General features: G+C 27.8%; 1 protein-coding gene across 5 annotated transcripts in view; it reads right to left on the bottom strand.

Moving 5' to 3' along the window:
• Positions 1-16,277, bottom strand: part of LOC145745274 (3',5'-cyclic-AMP phosphodiesterase 4C-like) — a 40,792-nt gene that overhangs the window by 24,411 nt on the left and 104 nt on the right. The window contains exons 1-3 of one of the 5 annotated variants that reach the window (XM_082563299.1): positions 13,900-14,063; positions 12,219-12,317; positions 11,686-11,809 (exon numbers count right to left, since the gene is read on the bottom strand). In XM_082563299.1, coding sequence (XP_082419425.1) covers positions 11,686-11,809; positions 12,219-12,317; positions 13,900-13,942 — 266 coding nt within the window. In that variant the 5' untranslated portion in view covers positions 13,943-14,063. Of the gene's footprint in view, positions 1-564; positions 1,041-7,699; positions 8,164-11,685; positions 11,810-12,218; positions 12,318-13,010; positions 13,096-13,899; positions 14,064-16,277 lie in introns of those variants that run through there. The other 4 variants (XM_082563297.1, XM_082563298.1, XM_082563295.1 and 1 more) reach the window with 4 other exon arrangements.

The following is a 16,277-nucleotide window of genomic DNA, read 5'->3' on the forward strand; positions in this document are numbered from 1 at the left end:
GCTACTACTTCGAAATAGAATCAATATTATTTCATTTTAAAATAATAAAACTTATCGATTTTACGCGAATTAAATAATTTTAATTAAATAGATTTTATCACAACAAATAAAATCTAAATTCCCAATAAAAAATCTTAAATTTTAACCATTTAAATCAACATCAAAACACGAAATTCAAATCCACTTTCAAAATCTTTTAAAGTAAAACATAAATTGAAACATTAAATACACAAATGTGACGTCACAATTACTAGAAACGCGGCCTCAAATATTATAATACACCAACCTAACCTTTTACTACCAGCAGCTGGTAGATGTAGTTATCTAAACAACTATAAAAACCTATCTGGGAGTTTTAAATAAATCGAATTTTAATTTACAAATAAATCGACCTTTTTCCTTTTTAAGATTTGTTTGTTAAAAATGACAGATTGATAAATTTAAATCTAAAAAAACGATGATTTTTGTGCTAACATCGCATTATCTTAAATATTTAGATAATTTTCTGACCGCTAGATGATATCACAGAGCGATATTTTTTGGTAAAATTAAAACTAAACCTACCATATCCATGAATGTCTTCGAAATTGTTGATTTCTCGCTAATTTACTCGCCGCAGGGTGGAGGTGTTTGCTCTCTAGCGCTAACTCGCGGTCACATAATTCCTCATCACTTATGACGTCACTATCACTATCTCCCGCCGATCCATTCCGCCAATAAGGAATAATATTTTTAACTTCGTTTCGATTTAAACCCCTTTTTTTGTGATGGAATTTCTTTATTTTTTCCACGTGACCAATACCCGAGTTCTGATTGGATAGCGGGAATAACAGATGATGTCCCGAGCTGCGATTGGGCGGGGGTGAGTAGTAACCCATCGCGTCATTGCACTGTGACGTAACAACGTCTAATTGTTCTAAATTGTTGATGTGAATCGTTGGAATTCTAGAAGTTTCCATTTTTTTATTTTTTCGCCTTTTCAGGCCAAAATAAATTCCACATAAAATTGTTTTATGATTTTTATTATTTTTTAATTAAAAACCTTTCTGTATAGGTAAAAGTTAAAAAAATTTAAAATATTTTCCTTTTCTTTATTTCTAATTCTTAAAAAAGTCACAAAAATAAATTATTATTTGTATTTTAAGACTTAAATTTTGTTTGAATTCTAGGCTAAAAATAATTATTTATTAAAATTCTATTTTTATTTTTATTTCTTTTTTTAAATCGAAATTTTCGGTTTATTTACAAATCTCCCAACCTTCAACCAACCTTAATCTATCATATATGACATCACAATTAACTATTCATCATAATCAAAATATATAAAATAAAGCAAATTAACAATCGACATTGTTTTTGATTGTTTTTAAAACAATAACACAATAAAAAAATTCGGTTTATTATTAAAAAGTTCACAAATTTAAATTAAATTTTACATTTTTCTTTATTCTAAAATGAACAAACTATTTAGCTATAAAAAACACAATTTTCTTAAACATTTTACTAACTTTTGTGATTTTAACTATCTTAAGTAAAACTTCCAAATTAAAAAAACTTCGATTTTTTGAAAGCTAATAAATATCTAAACAGATCATAAAATTAATTTAAAAGTGTGAATTAAATTTATAGAAGCCATTTCTGCAACATTTTAACTTTTATTTTGTTTTTTTAATGTTTTTTAAATTCAAAAAAAGCAAAATCATCAAAAATAACAATTTTTTATTTTTAACATTATTAGAGACCTAAAAATAATTTTAATTTTCAACAAAATTCAGAGTTGATAATGTCAGAGTCGCGCCAATCCCCTTTCCTTTCTTACGTATTACTAGAGCTCTATTACGTCACAGACAATATGACTCTTACAATGAAAATTTTTGATACAAACTAGTCATAAAAAACGCCTTTAAAATTTAATTAAAAAAACTAAAAAACAACAGTTCTGCTAAAATAAACACAAAGACGACTTCAATTAACATTTTAGGTAATTAAAAATATTAGTTTCAACTTCTTTTCCCCGTAAAATGTTCACTGAAACTAAAGAGAGTCTAACATGTTCTACTTAACATCTTAATTGACCTTTTTTAAATAAAGGTTTAACTTTTATGACGTAATAATCAATAAAATTTTAATGTAAATCTTAATTGCTTTGGAAATAAAAGTTAAAAATCTGAAAAGTTTTAGATTACAACAAACAAATAATTAATTACAAGAAAAATAACAACTACAATCTAACTTTTACAGTTTTTTAAAACTACTAACAACTTAAAACTGATTAACTCTGTTTTAAAATAGCCTAATCCTTTGTTTAAATACAAAACTTAAAACCTTGATATTAAAAAACTATTTAAAACCTTTATTTTTAAAATTCTGTCATTAAAAACCTTTAAACAATTAAAAAGTGGACCAAAATTTAAATTTTTTTAAAAAAAGATTTTTTTTTTAACGCTCGGATTTAAAAATATCTTAAAACAATTTAATTTAAAAATGATTCAATTTTGGCGTCACATTTAAACCACTATGACGTCACAATCCACCAGATCGTTTTTTTCCCTATTTTGTAGCGACCAGCTGTTACGATTGTTGGGAGTGCTTACGTCACAATGCATTTCCGTGTTGTAAGCTTAATATCGCGATTCAAAATGAAAATTGCTTTTTGCGGGAAACCAAAAATTGGAAAAATCTTTAATTTCGAGATTTTTGTTCAAATATTGAATTTACGACGTTTTAACCCCAGATTTTATTTTAATTTTCAATAAGCTAAACATTATGTTTTATTAAATCGAATATTCTAATTTTTTTGTATTTATCTTTATCCTCGATGTGGGAAGGTTGACTTCATGACCCAAACATAGAGTAACATCACTTATCCCGACCCAGTCTCGAGTTGACTGTGGCAGTTTGGGATATTATTGATTATATTTACCCGATAATTAAACTTCTGATTAAGTGTTGGCTTAGCAGGAGTTCATATCTCAAGGGCGCTACAGTATGAGATCGTTAGGGATCGAACCCAGGACCTAATGTAGTGTAGGAAGTGTTTTGACCAATACATTCGAAACTTAACTGAACTAAATTTAGTTTTTAATTCTTACTAAAATTTCGCGACATTTCAAATCGTGTTCTTACAGAAAATATTGAAATAAAATTTCCACTTTTTAGTCATTTTAATTTTAATTTCTTTTTATAAATTCCAAATTCGAAAATTCCATAAAAAAGTTGGGAAAAACTTGTGAAACTAGTTTAAAATAAATCAACTTTTAGCTCTTATATTTTTAGTGATCATTGACCATAACCTTCTAGAATTCTGACGTCATAATTAACCAAAATTTAAACTGTTTCTAAATTCAAGAAAAAGCACCCCAAAAAACTTAATTCCAAATCGTTAATCGTGAAACATCATCTTTCAACTTTAAACAATTAAGAACCAGCTCAACTTTCAACTAAACTTAAACAAAATAAACATTAAAGGATTCTAAAACGGAATCCAACGGAGCGAATCGTGGCTTGTTAGATTGGTAATGGATACAATAAAGCCCGTTACGCTACGCTGCTATTTCTGTTCTGTATTGAATCGACTATGACGTCACAATCCTAAACAACGCGTCCTTAATTTAAAGTCGTAGCCGACAACTAACTATTACCATCGAGTTGTGACGTCATATTGAAACATTCAAACGTCACAGATCTTCCTTAGTGTCGTGTTTCGTCGCAAGAACGCGGATAGTTTATACAGGGGAGTAGTGGCGGGTGGTCACGTGGGGCCAAAAAAAAATGGCGACCATTTTTAAAGTTTTTTTTTTTAATAAAAATTTTCATATTTTTTCTTTAAATTTAGTTACCATTATTAACTTTTAAATTGCTTTTAAGATACAGATAATTTTATGCTTTACTAACCTATACAAAAGCAGTTTAATTATTTCTAAATTCGGGGGGGTATTAGATTTTTTAATATTTTAATATTATTTTTTTTAGGTTTTTCGTGCATCAATAAAAGTAATAAAAAATATTATATAACAAATTAAAATTAGTGCAACGGAAAAAATGACAAAATTTCTTTAATGATATAAAACATGCCAAAACTAATAATGCTTACATAAGGGTTTTATAAAATACTATGGTATGGTAAATTAAATTAATATTCGTTACAATAATTTAACCTAAATATCTTTTTCAATCTCTTACTAAATATCCTAACTTAAAACTATAACAAAATCTGAAATTTAGTTAAAACCTAATTTAAGCTAATAATAATTAATAGTTGTTTAATTATATAACGCACTCTTACAATGCCTTTAACTTGACATTAAAAAACTGAAAATTAAAGTTAAAACTCGTTGAATAAAACCTAAACATTTTCTTAAATTCAAAATAACTCTTCGTGCGCAGTTGGTGACATTTAAACAAAAATCAAATTTCCCAAAAATAGACAAAACATTTAACTCTATTTAAAAACCTTAAATTTAACCAATTTTAAGCAGAATAAATGCAAAAAATAAATAAAATAATTAATCATATTCTTTCTATCTTTAATAATTAACCAAATTAACTTTAATTATTCTTTTTATAGCTTATAATAATCATTTAAATAGTCCTATCCATGTTTTAAAGGCTTCATTACCATAAATAATTCAACAATCGAGTAGTTAACACAAGAAAACCACAAGAACAATTTATGTTCTGCTGCTGACTCAACGCCTCAGTGAATTTAATGCGTTTGCAGCTAAAAAAAAGCGAAAAAAATGTAAAATTCTGCCTTAAGCGATTGTCCCCGCTTTCTATATCATGAGGTCTACTATGGACCATTGTTGGGCTCTGTTACGTCATAATACTCATTGTAAAGCGTGTCAATACACTTTATATTGTTGTATAAAGTTTAAAAGTTAAATTCTATTGTTATGTTAACAATGCTGATTGTGATTTATTTGCCTTAAAAATTTTTGCAAAAAAATTAAAAATTTTTTTAATCTAATAAAAAATCGCAAAAATCTTAAACTTGGTTTTTAAATAACTTAAAAATAAAATCAAATATATTTCAAAATGTCAAAAATCAAATTATTTATTTCTCATATTTCAATCAAATTAGTTTCAATTCGATTTATTTAACGGAAATCCTATTACGCATTACATTCTGACGTCATAAACCTCATTGGAATGTCATTAAGAAAGTCAATTTACATTAAACTTATATAAACTAAACAGGAATTTACTTGAACTAATAATTAATTATTTTAACAAATTAACCACAGAATAACAAATTTTTATATAATAATGTCCATTATTACGTAATAGTTTACTATTTACTATATACAATAATTTATATAAATCTATTTAATTTTTTATGTTTTTACAATATTAAACAACCAAATTAATGGTTAAAAATTGTGAAAAAAATATTAAAAACACCAGTTGTGGTGCGCAATATTTCTTGTGTTGCACCATATTATAACCAGCAGTTTTAAATGGTAACTTGCGAAATAAGTTAATTTTACAGCCTAAATCGTAATTCTTATTAAAAAATAACAACACACTATTTTAATTAGGTTGCTTACTTAAATATTAATTATCTAAACTGGGTTAAAAAATCATTAAACTTAAAGACAAAATACTTAATATAGAACATATAGCTGCTCAATAATATTATCCAATATGAAACTCGCTGCTTTATTATTCATATTATGACGCAACAAACATGATTGTTGACTGACAAACACCTTATTCAACTAAATACTATAATGATTTCTAACATAATAAATTTTTTCTATTTTTAATCAAATACTTTTCTTCTAATAATCAAGTTTCCAATTATTTAAAAAATATTTTTTAACAAATATTGTCTTAATTTTGCCACGTAGGTTCAGTGTATCAATAACATTTTAGAATAAATGAGTTTTTACGGGATTTTTATCTCAATTTATTATGAATTTTATATTCTTTTTAACGAGGCTTTTATATTAGTGTATTGGCTCTCTAGGCCAGCTAGCGGGCGGTGTTAAAATAACAAATAAAAAAAATAATAAAAACATAACGACCAAAAGTGAATTAAATTGTATTTTAAACACTAAAAAAATGTTTTTTTTACTTTGAACTTTTTGTTTATTTTGGAAATAAAAGTTTTTGAAACCGATTTTTACGATAATTTTTGCAGCTATAAAACGTTACAAAAACATAAAAAATATTTAACTAAAATTTACAATCCCGTCTAAACCAAGTAAAAAAATTAATTAAAACCTTTAGTAAATAATATACTGCTAATTAAATATTTAATTACAAAAAAAAAATATTTAAAATAAAAAAAAACGTCTTATTAAAACATATAAAAAAAGTCACGTGACAAAAAGGGCACTCCCTAACTTAAAAGTATTACGTCATCAAGGTTGAAAAAGTGTGAAATTGTAAAAACAAAATATTAACTCAATTACGCGGTAGCCCATTATAAAGTAGTTAGCAGGAGCCATCAATCAAACAATGACCATTATCTTTCAACAATGGCTTTGTAGTTCAAAACTTAGATCGATAAAAGTGGGTTTTAATAAAAAAGCACCGGCGAAAACCAAAGGTAGAATTTTTAATTCGAAAATTTCTATTTTTTTGCATAAAAAAAACGATTAAAAACTAGATTTAAATTTTTCAATATATCAACTTTTTTTGGCAAACTTTTTTCATTAAAATGAAAGTAAATTTAATATAGAAAGTATTTTAATATTAAATAATTAAATTAAATGTAAAAATAAAATAAATTTATAATTAACTAATTAAAGAAACCCGAAAAGTTACAACCTTATTAAAAAGAAACCAAAAAATTTCTTTTTTTAATTAAATATCAAAAATAATAAAATTTTAACAAAAATTTATAAATTTAAAATTCCATATTTCTTTTTATTATATTTTAAATTTTACCTAAAATACCTTTAAATCCTACGCTTAAATTTATTGTTTACTTAGTATTACATCACAATGCAGCTTTATGACGTTTTTTTATACATCGGGTAATACAAAATCATAAAAATTTTATTGAAGTGTCAGAATGTGTATTAAACACGATTTGTTTTTCTTATTCCTTTGGTTAAAGCTTTAAACCTGTCAATCAAAACTTAAATTTGTAATTTCAAAGATTATATAAGAATAAAAGCTTTTTTAAAACCAAAAAATAAGTTGTTCATATTTTTGTTCACAAAACATACAAAAAATCGTTGTTTTTACAATTTAAAATTAATAAATTATTCAAAAATTATTATCTTTAGAATTAAAATTAAAAATCTTTAAAAAGATGAAAAGGAAATTGTGTTTAAACAATTTTAAATCAATATATCGACGTTTGTAAAATAACGAAATATTTTCTTATTATTGGAATCTAAAAATCTTACAATCCATAACCAATCAACTTTTTAATTATCTGATATTATGTGCTCAAAGTTATGAAAATGGTAAAATTTCTTTTTTTATTTTCTCTTACAATTCAATTTTAATTTTGTATTAAAACTTAATTAAAAAAAAAATCCAAATTTTCAGTTTTTTTAGTTTCTATAAATTTAAATGTTTCGTTGAAAATAAAAATAAATCCAACAACAATATTCATTGTTTGGTAATCAATAAACAAATCTTACCCTTGTTATAATACAACAACAATGTCCTTTGTTGTTAACAATGCAATAAACACAATAACAATCACACAAAAAAACGAATTTTAAATCGAGCTTACCTTGTCCTTGCCACTGTGAACCTTCGGGTCGAACTTCCCCCTCTTCTAACGATCACCCTTCTCGTGGTTTGGGGCGAAGAAGGGGGTGAGGGGCCAGGGCTAAACCCCCCGTGCGGCACCAACCCCAATTTTTGGCGCTCCTGGATAATTTTCCCGACTTGGTGCTGATGCTCTAACCTCCGGAGCGTTCCGGGAGACAAGTGCGGGACCAGAGGAGTCCGGGTAATCTCAGCTTCACACTCACTTGGGGTTCTTATCGTCATCGTGGGGACCTGAACCCCAGGGTGTCGGGGTTTCAAGGTCGAAGGCGACTTCTCGACTAAGGTCGTCAGTTTCCCGAACCTCCGGGTGAACGCCGGACTCGTTAGGGGGCTCACGGGTTCGGATCCGGGCCCCAGCACCAAGGGCGACATCACTTCGTTCGTTTTCTTACTTTCCAAAAAACTCATGCTTTGGAACAAGCAAGACTTCTTACTCGAACTCATGACGTCAACTTAAATAAATTATGACGTCACAGACAAATTGTTCAATTATGACGTCAACAAAGCCTATGTTTTCCTATTTATTTTTAAAACTCCAAATTCCTTTAAAAATCCAAATATTGAAAATGAATAAAATGTTGAAACTAAAATGTCAAAATATTTTTATTCAGTTTAAGTCAAGTTTAAACAGAGCGCTCGACAACTCGCGAAGTATTGTTTGCTTTTGAATTAGGAGCGCACACAATCGCGATTCATCGACAAACGGAATCAAGTTTCAAACATTTAAACATTCCATTAAAATCTCAGTCGTTCTAGTAATTTGATCCCAAACTTTGCAAGAACAATGATTTAAAGTTGAATTTTAATTGTTTTAAAGTTTATTTAAAATACTAGAACTTATTAAAGACAACTCATTTTTATATTAATTGTTATAACAATTTCATTTTGCCAAAAATTAAGTTAAAATTAGCAAAAAAAAACTTGATAATATAATAATAATAATAACTTAAACTTTCTTCCTAACCTTTCGATTTTTGCTAAAACAACATTGCTATTATTTCTATTATCAAATTTTTACTTTCATTTTACGTCTAGTATATCGTATTTCAGTTAAGCTATTAAAGGATTAAATATAACTTCAAAATGTTCGAGAATTTGGGTGAAATCTTCACTTATATTCAACTTTTATAATACAATTCTAGAACGTCTATCAATTAAACTTATAATGGCGAAAAATATTAATTAGTTGGAGGTCGAACTAAACTTAACGGAGCGGGTAATTAGATCGTTAAAACCTGATCACGTGACCTTATCGTCAACAATTAGTTAAATGGTTCACATAAAGGACGTATATGACGTCAATAATGTCAACAAAGTAATTACAAAAGAGTGATTATTGCTATATTGTATGTTACATGATATTTAGACCAAAACAATTATATTTTAACACAATAATGGCCTTTGTTAGGAACAATAGCATCTATAATGCAATATTGTTATACGCATAATAGTTTTTTTTCAACGAACAACGCATTAAGCTAGAGGCTATATAAGCAATAAAATAACTTGAAAATTATTGAAGTGTTAAGGTAGTAAATAAACTATTTAACCTTTCGTTTTCAATCATCCACAATTTGACATTCTAGAACGTTTTAACAAACAAAAAAACGCGCTGCAAACGACCTTTTTTATATTTAACTAAAGTGTAAATTATTTTTTCGTAGTACTATAAATTAGCCCTACAATTTAGTATGTAAATATTAAATTAAGATAAGCCTTTAACATGGGTGTTTATTTAACAACAAATCCCGCCTTTTTTACTATGTTTGCTAAGTTGATACAACTTTAATAAAACTTAAATTTTAGTTAAATAAAATTTTTAAAAATCTATCTTTTCAATTATAACTACTGGTATATTAAAACTTTGATTTTATTAGGTCTTGTATTTCTCAAACTTAACTTTAACTAATGCTACAACGAACTGTGTTACAAGTGCCTACTTATAAAAAACCTGCGCGGTATTCTCACCCGTAAACTAAAAAGAAAAAAGGCGAAAATATAAACAACTCTCTCATATCCGAATCTACAAAAATTTTTCTTTTTTTTCAACAAAAAATAATTTAAATTTATTTCAAGTTTAGAGTCATGTTATATCGCAAAATAAATTATTCATAATCGGATGTATTTTATTATTCACGTAACACAACCTACGTTGTGACGTAACAGAAATACATATAATGACGTAACAATGCAATTGTTAACTGTAAATCCAACATTAAAACTTTAAATAAAGCCTAAATTTCTAAATAAAAATCTTATTTTTGCACTTTAGTATTTTAAACCCGATTAACATCGCCGTCCTACTGCATTAAAAGCTACAAATATTTTAATTGAACCGTCAATCTAATTATATAGCGGTATTACATTAAGTTTTAATGGCAAGCTAAGTAAAGAGCCATTTATAAAGCTCCCCTTATATTTAATCTGTTTGTTTAACTCATATAAAGCAGTATAGGAAGTCAGCACTGTTGAAATATCAGCAATTTTAAGCTAAAACGAACGATATATAAGCAAGGTTAACGGATATGTGTGATCGACTGTCAAACATTTTTATTCAAAAGCTTGTAATTTGTTTGATTAATTATTTAAAAAATTTTAAAGCCTATTTATTAATTACTTCTACTGTTATTTATCTTTTTTTTTACTAACACACTTCATATAATATTTCAACTATTCTTTATTATGACCTAAACAAATGATAAAACTTCAATTTTCTCTCAAATTTTGATTTTTTTTCAAGCTACAATCGCTTGAATCAATACCAATAACAACCCTTAATACATATCGGAAGAGAATTTAATTCTCCCGGGAATTTCACGTAATCAGATTCACTCAGAAGGTATCGGATCAATATTTCATTCTTTAATTATTCATTAACCGAGGAAAATATTTAAACGGCCTATCTACAGCAAACACTTATAAATAGATTATAAAAATATATTAGAAAGCGATTTATTATATTAAGTCAATCTAGGATATTATTAATAGGATTTTTGTTTGTTAAATACCAATACAAATAGGCTTTTAAATACAAAAGGCGTTTAATGTAGAAATATAATAGATTAATCGCCAATCTATTTTATATAATAAATATTTAAAATAATAAAAAATATAACATAGCTTTCAACTTTATTTAATTTAATTAAAACTGATTTTTTTAAAGCAGAATTAAGTTTTAAACAGAGCTTGCTAGCGACATGTAACGGATCGTAAAAAAAACATTGTTAAAATTTTACAATAATAGTTTAAATATTTTTACCTAAACAAAAAATATTTAAGAATTTAAAAATAAAAGTACAAAAATATTTATTTATTTAATCATTTTATTTCAACAACCAGCAACCTGAAGTTATTCTAACGCAAATAAATAAAAAACTTAATACTTTAAGAAATATATTTTGCTTTTTTTAATATAAATATACGAAAAAATAACTCCTGTCTACATCAATTACGTAAAACTTTCTCTTATTGAAAAATTGTGGCACATTTCAAGTGTGCCACGTACGTCGGTGCCACTTTTTAAGGCACACAAATGTTCCGGATTTGTGCCAACATATCAATCAATACAAAAATAACCCCTCAATATTTGATTTAAAACCGTTAAAAATATAAATAAATAAAACTTTAAATAAAATCGCAAAACTGATTTTAAATAACTTAACCTCATGATTAAAAAACTTAAATTCTTTTATAATTTATAACATTTTAAAATATATCCTTTGCGTGCGAATCAAAAAAAATCAAAAAAGTTGACTTCCTTATCGACAAACTTCGAACATGGAACATTAACTAGAACATTACGTCAAATGCGACGTCATAAACGTTAATGTAGCGTTAGAACGTGTTATTTGTTACGTCACAAGAACAACACAAAATCGGAACTCCTTAGCATAATTAAACTGATTATATCAACTGATTATGACAAAGTAACACAAACAGACTTACGTCATCGGGATAATGGACCACTCGGTCATCCTCCTCCTAGCGGTGAGACTGGGAAGACGGACAGTGGAGGCGCGAGAGAGTAGCATCGGTTTCGTTTGGAAATCCTCTCGAATAAAATCAAGTCCTGAAAAAATTTAATTAACAAAAGATCATTAACAAAAGGAAAACAAGTTGAAAGTTATTTCTTCCAAGCTCATGTTTTAAAAATAAAAACCAAACCACTTGGGTTCGTTAAAAGTCCTGGGTTCGATACCCACTGCTCTCATGCTGTAGCACCCTTAAGTAAGGCGCTATAAATGTTATGAACTCCTGCTTAGCCAGCACTTAATCAGCAGCTTAATTATCAGGCAATTATAATTTATATAATATCCCAAACTGCCACAGGCAACTCGAGACTGGGTCGGGGTTACAGTTGTTACTCTATGTTTACGTCATGTCGTCAACTTTTCCCAAATCGAGGATAAATATGAAAAATATACAGCGAGGTTAAGTGATAATGTTGACCCACATTGAGGATAAACTTTTAATCTCACCTAAATGCTCGCCCAACATTTGTGGTCGGTGCCCGGTGACCGCGTCCCCCGCCGATTTGCTTCGACCAATCACCACGTTGCGTCGCGTCTGCTCTACATCTGTATGACGTCATAATAAAAAGAATATTGAGTAGGAAATTAAAAAACAATGATGCATTGTTTAATTACTTTATTAATCACTTTAGTAATATATAAGTAATATTATTAATTAAATAAATAAAAAATAAAATATTTGTTACTCATAAAAAACAAATACTGTCAAATCACGAAATCTTATTCCATAATTTTAATTAAAAATTAATAATTAACAACATTTTATTTCCTAAATTTTGGATAATTTAAAATTAATATAGAGCAGGTGCAGGGAGATGAAAAGGTTTATTGTGGGCTATTTAAATTATTCATTTCAACACTTTTTACAGTAGCGCTTGTTTAAAAACAATTTGTTTATTTAACCCGACATAAATTGAAGTGACGTCATCTTTAAATATTGACGTATGTTTAGTTTCAAATTATCTGGAAAATGTAACAACTTGCGTCATAAACACCAACGCACGTAAACAATTAAGTTTTAGATTATGACATCACAACATTCCTAAGCAACACGACATCAAAAAATCCTATTTTTTTTAAATTAAATCGATTTTTTAACATTAAAATGTTTAAAAATAATTGGCAACATTAATTTAGCCAATTATTTCACAACACATTAATTTTATGACGGAAACAAAGCAAAATAATGAACAATTGTGAGGTAATAATGCACGATTATCTATTAATAGAATATAATACCTGGATCTAATAACGTTTTGTTGTCAGAAATATTGAACAAAAAACTGGTTTTGGGTTGATTTGGGTTCATTTTACTTAATTTTAACAAATAAACAAGATTTCTAAATTTAGTTTATCTAAAAACTGAATTCTGATTAAATATATAACCTGCTACTGCATGGTTGAGCCATCTAAGTGCATTTCAAATAGATTCAAACATGTTAATCAAGCACTTGAAACTAAAAATCTTTTGTATTAAACTCTCTAAAAACTAAAGTTTAAAGCACTTCAAATCTGCTGTAGGCTTTATAAACTGGTTTTAATCGTGTTTAGCCAAATACTAACATTCCTACTCCTTAAATAACGCAAAAAATAGTAAAGTTTTTTAATGAACTGCTCGACTGATTTTTAAAACCTTGCTTTTGTTGACATTCGACCGGGTTAGGAAGTTATTCACGTGTTTACCGTATACAAATACTCAACTTTAGAAACTTAGCCTAAGTAGCTTGTAGACTTTTCACTTGTAGTAACAGGCTAACACGAACATGTTAATTTATTCAATATTTAGCCTGCAGATAGGCAGACAGTAAATACTATGTATATTGAAATGCCTTTTTCTTGTCGTTTAATCTTTTCACAGCAGCCATTTAAAGTGCGCTGGTATTATACAATCTTACTGCAAATTGCCAAACTATTCAGCCCTGTCAGTCTTCGTGCACTTTTCATGGGTTTTCTCTCTGTTTGTGACAACTGTCTACGCTTGACTTTGTTGAGATAATATGATAAAAAGATCTCTTTTTAGACATTAACCAAAGCGCTTGCCGAGATCCAATTCTATTCAGCATATGTTTATATTAGGCCTTAACGTAACCGTGTTATAGCTATCGATTCCTAGAATCGTCGGGTTTACCTTTATAACAACGCGACCGCCATCGATTCATTGACCTTCGCATGAGGTATTCAGATTCCTGTTCATCTATCAGATCTTCTTCGTTGCTTGTGATGTCACTATCATCATTGTCGTTTTTAGCATTCGTTGATACTTTGTTTAAAAATTGGTCCCAGGTGCAAATGTCTTGGTCAGACTGACTTACAGTCGAAGTCGGGTCAGCAAATTTAAACATTTTTTACTAGAACATTGCACAACCTAAGCAGTCTGTTTAAAAATAGTTACACAATAATAAATCACACATAGAGGCCAATTACGACAACTCTATTATATAAAGTTCCACTTGCCCCGCTCTCTCTTTAAAGTTCTGTTAAATTCGACGACTCAAGTACTTTATAATATGATACACTGCAACCTACTAGGCCGGATATAAGACTTATGTGTGGAACTCTTATTCCACCATTTTCATAACAATAAATGTATATTACTGTAAGCTGTAAGTCTTAATATTTGCATATCAGTTACTTAACCAACCGTTTAAACTGTATCCTATTGTGAATTCTAAATATAACTACTTAATAGCAGCACAAAAACAGTTTTAACTATACCATATAACATAGTTTACTGCCTATAATAAACTGTTAGCTTTAATTTAAAAGTTACCATAAAAAAAACCACACCTATGGCATTTAAACTTGATTTTAAACTAGTTTAATAACATCGACTTACTACTAGTCAAACACTGCTAACTAAAACTTTGCCATAATTACTTAAATCAAAGCCCTAAGCCTATGTTAAAGCACTTTGTAGTATCCGCCTGAACCTAATTACAACATGTGTAGCTAGCTAACATGACTATATTTAACCTAACCTAACGAGCTGAGACCTAAACATATCCAGCTCTTTAAACCTTTACTAAAGGCCAAAATTTAGCGCTATAGCTTATTATGATTTATTTATATCATAGAATTAGATTACTAATAACATAAATATATTTGAATGCAGTTTAGGGGTTTAGCCGCCAGTCGTTATTTTTTAATGTTAAATGTGATATTGTATGACGTCATATAGCAGCGTTGTTAGCAAACGATTGCCAATTGTTGAAGTTAAATCGATCAAGTATGATAAACAATTGCAATTTAAAATGCTCTTTCTAACCAAAAGCTGACATTTTATTGATTTAAATAAATATAAACAGATAGAAGTTTAATTTAAACCGAACAATGCTTATAGAATACATGACATTTTGTATGTCAAACAGCTTAACAGAATGTAGTTGCTATTTATTATGACAACAAAAATGCCCTTATGAAAAATATCATTTTTAAGTTAAAATCAATTAAAAAAACAAAACAGTTTAAATAAAAATTATAACATTTGCACAACAGTAAACCTTATAGAAAAACGGGCTCAAGAAAATATTTAATCACATTATGATGTCATAAATATAACAATCCAATTCAAAATAACGAATAGTGTCATAAATAACAATTAGTCTAAAGTTATCCACAATTAAAATCTTTATGACATCACAACTATATTTTTGTTACATTTTAAGCTACAATGTATAGGCTAAAGGTCTATCTTTATCTTGAGATAATCATTTTAATAAACTGTCTTATCTCTAGTCTAAATTCCATTAAATTTAAACTTATAAAACTTGGGTGTATGCACAACACACAACTAAAAATAGAGTGTGTGAATACATGTGCTCAAAACAAGTAGTCTTATCTCGATTAAACAAACAACATCGCGCGATAAACTATTGTTAACATTCTTTAATCTCCCAGAAAATATGAACTTAGATATTTTTACTATAACAACCCGAGGCCTTATTAAATATTTGTCCGTGTTGTAAAATACTTTGATTAAATGGTTTACAATGACAAGTACAAGTGCGATTGTTATTGTCTATGACGTCACTTTCGTTGCGTTGTTTTGTAAATAAAAGATTAAGTTTTTGATTTGTTTATAAATTAAATAAAATGAAGACCAAAGATTTTGCATCGAAAAATATATCAAAAAATTGCTCGAAAATTATGACGTCATAGGTGGAATTTTAACAAAAAAATCAAAATTATGACGTCATAGGTAAAAAATTATGACGTCATAGGTGGAATTTTAACAAAATCTACATTTAACAAAAAATCAAATTTAAATATTTTTACAGATAAAAAAAAGGCGCTATAAAAGGTATAAACTCTTGCTGAGCCAATACTTAATGAGCAGCGTAATTACCGGGCAATTATAATCTATAATATCCCAAACTGCCAAAGTCAACTCGAGACTGGGTCGGGGTAACTGATGTTACTCTATGTTTAGGATCATAAAGTCGACCTTTTCACATCGAGGATAAAGATATATCTAAAAAATATATTTATATATATAATTAAAAAAAA

Source organism: Corella eumyota, chromosome 3 (assembly GCF_963082875.1).
Source record: "Corella eumyota chromosome 3, kaCorEumy4.1, whole genome shotgun sequence".
Classification (NCBI taxonomy): domain Eukaryota; kingdom Metazoa; phylum Chordata; class Ascidiacea; order Phlebobranchia; family Corellidae; genus Corella; species Corella eumyota.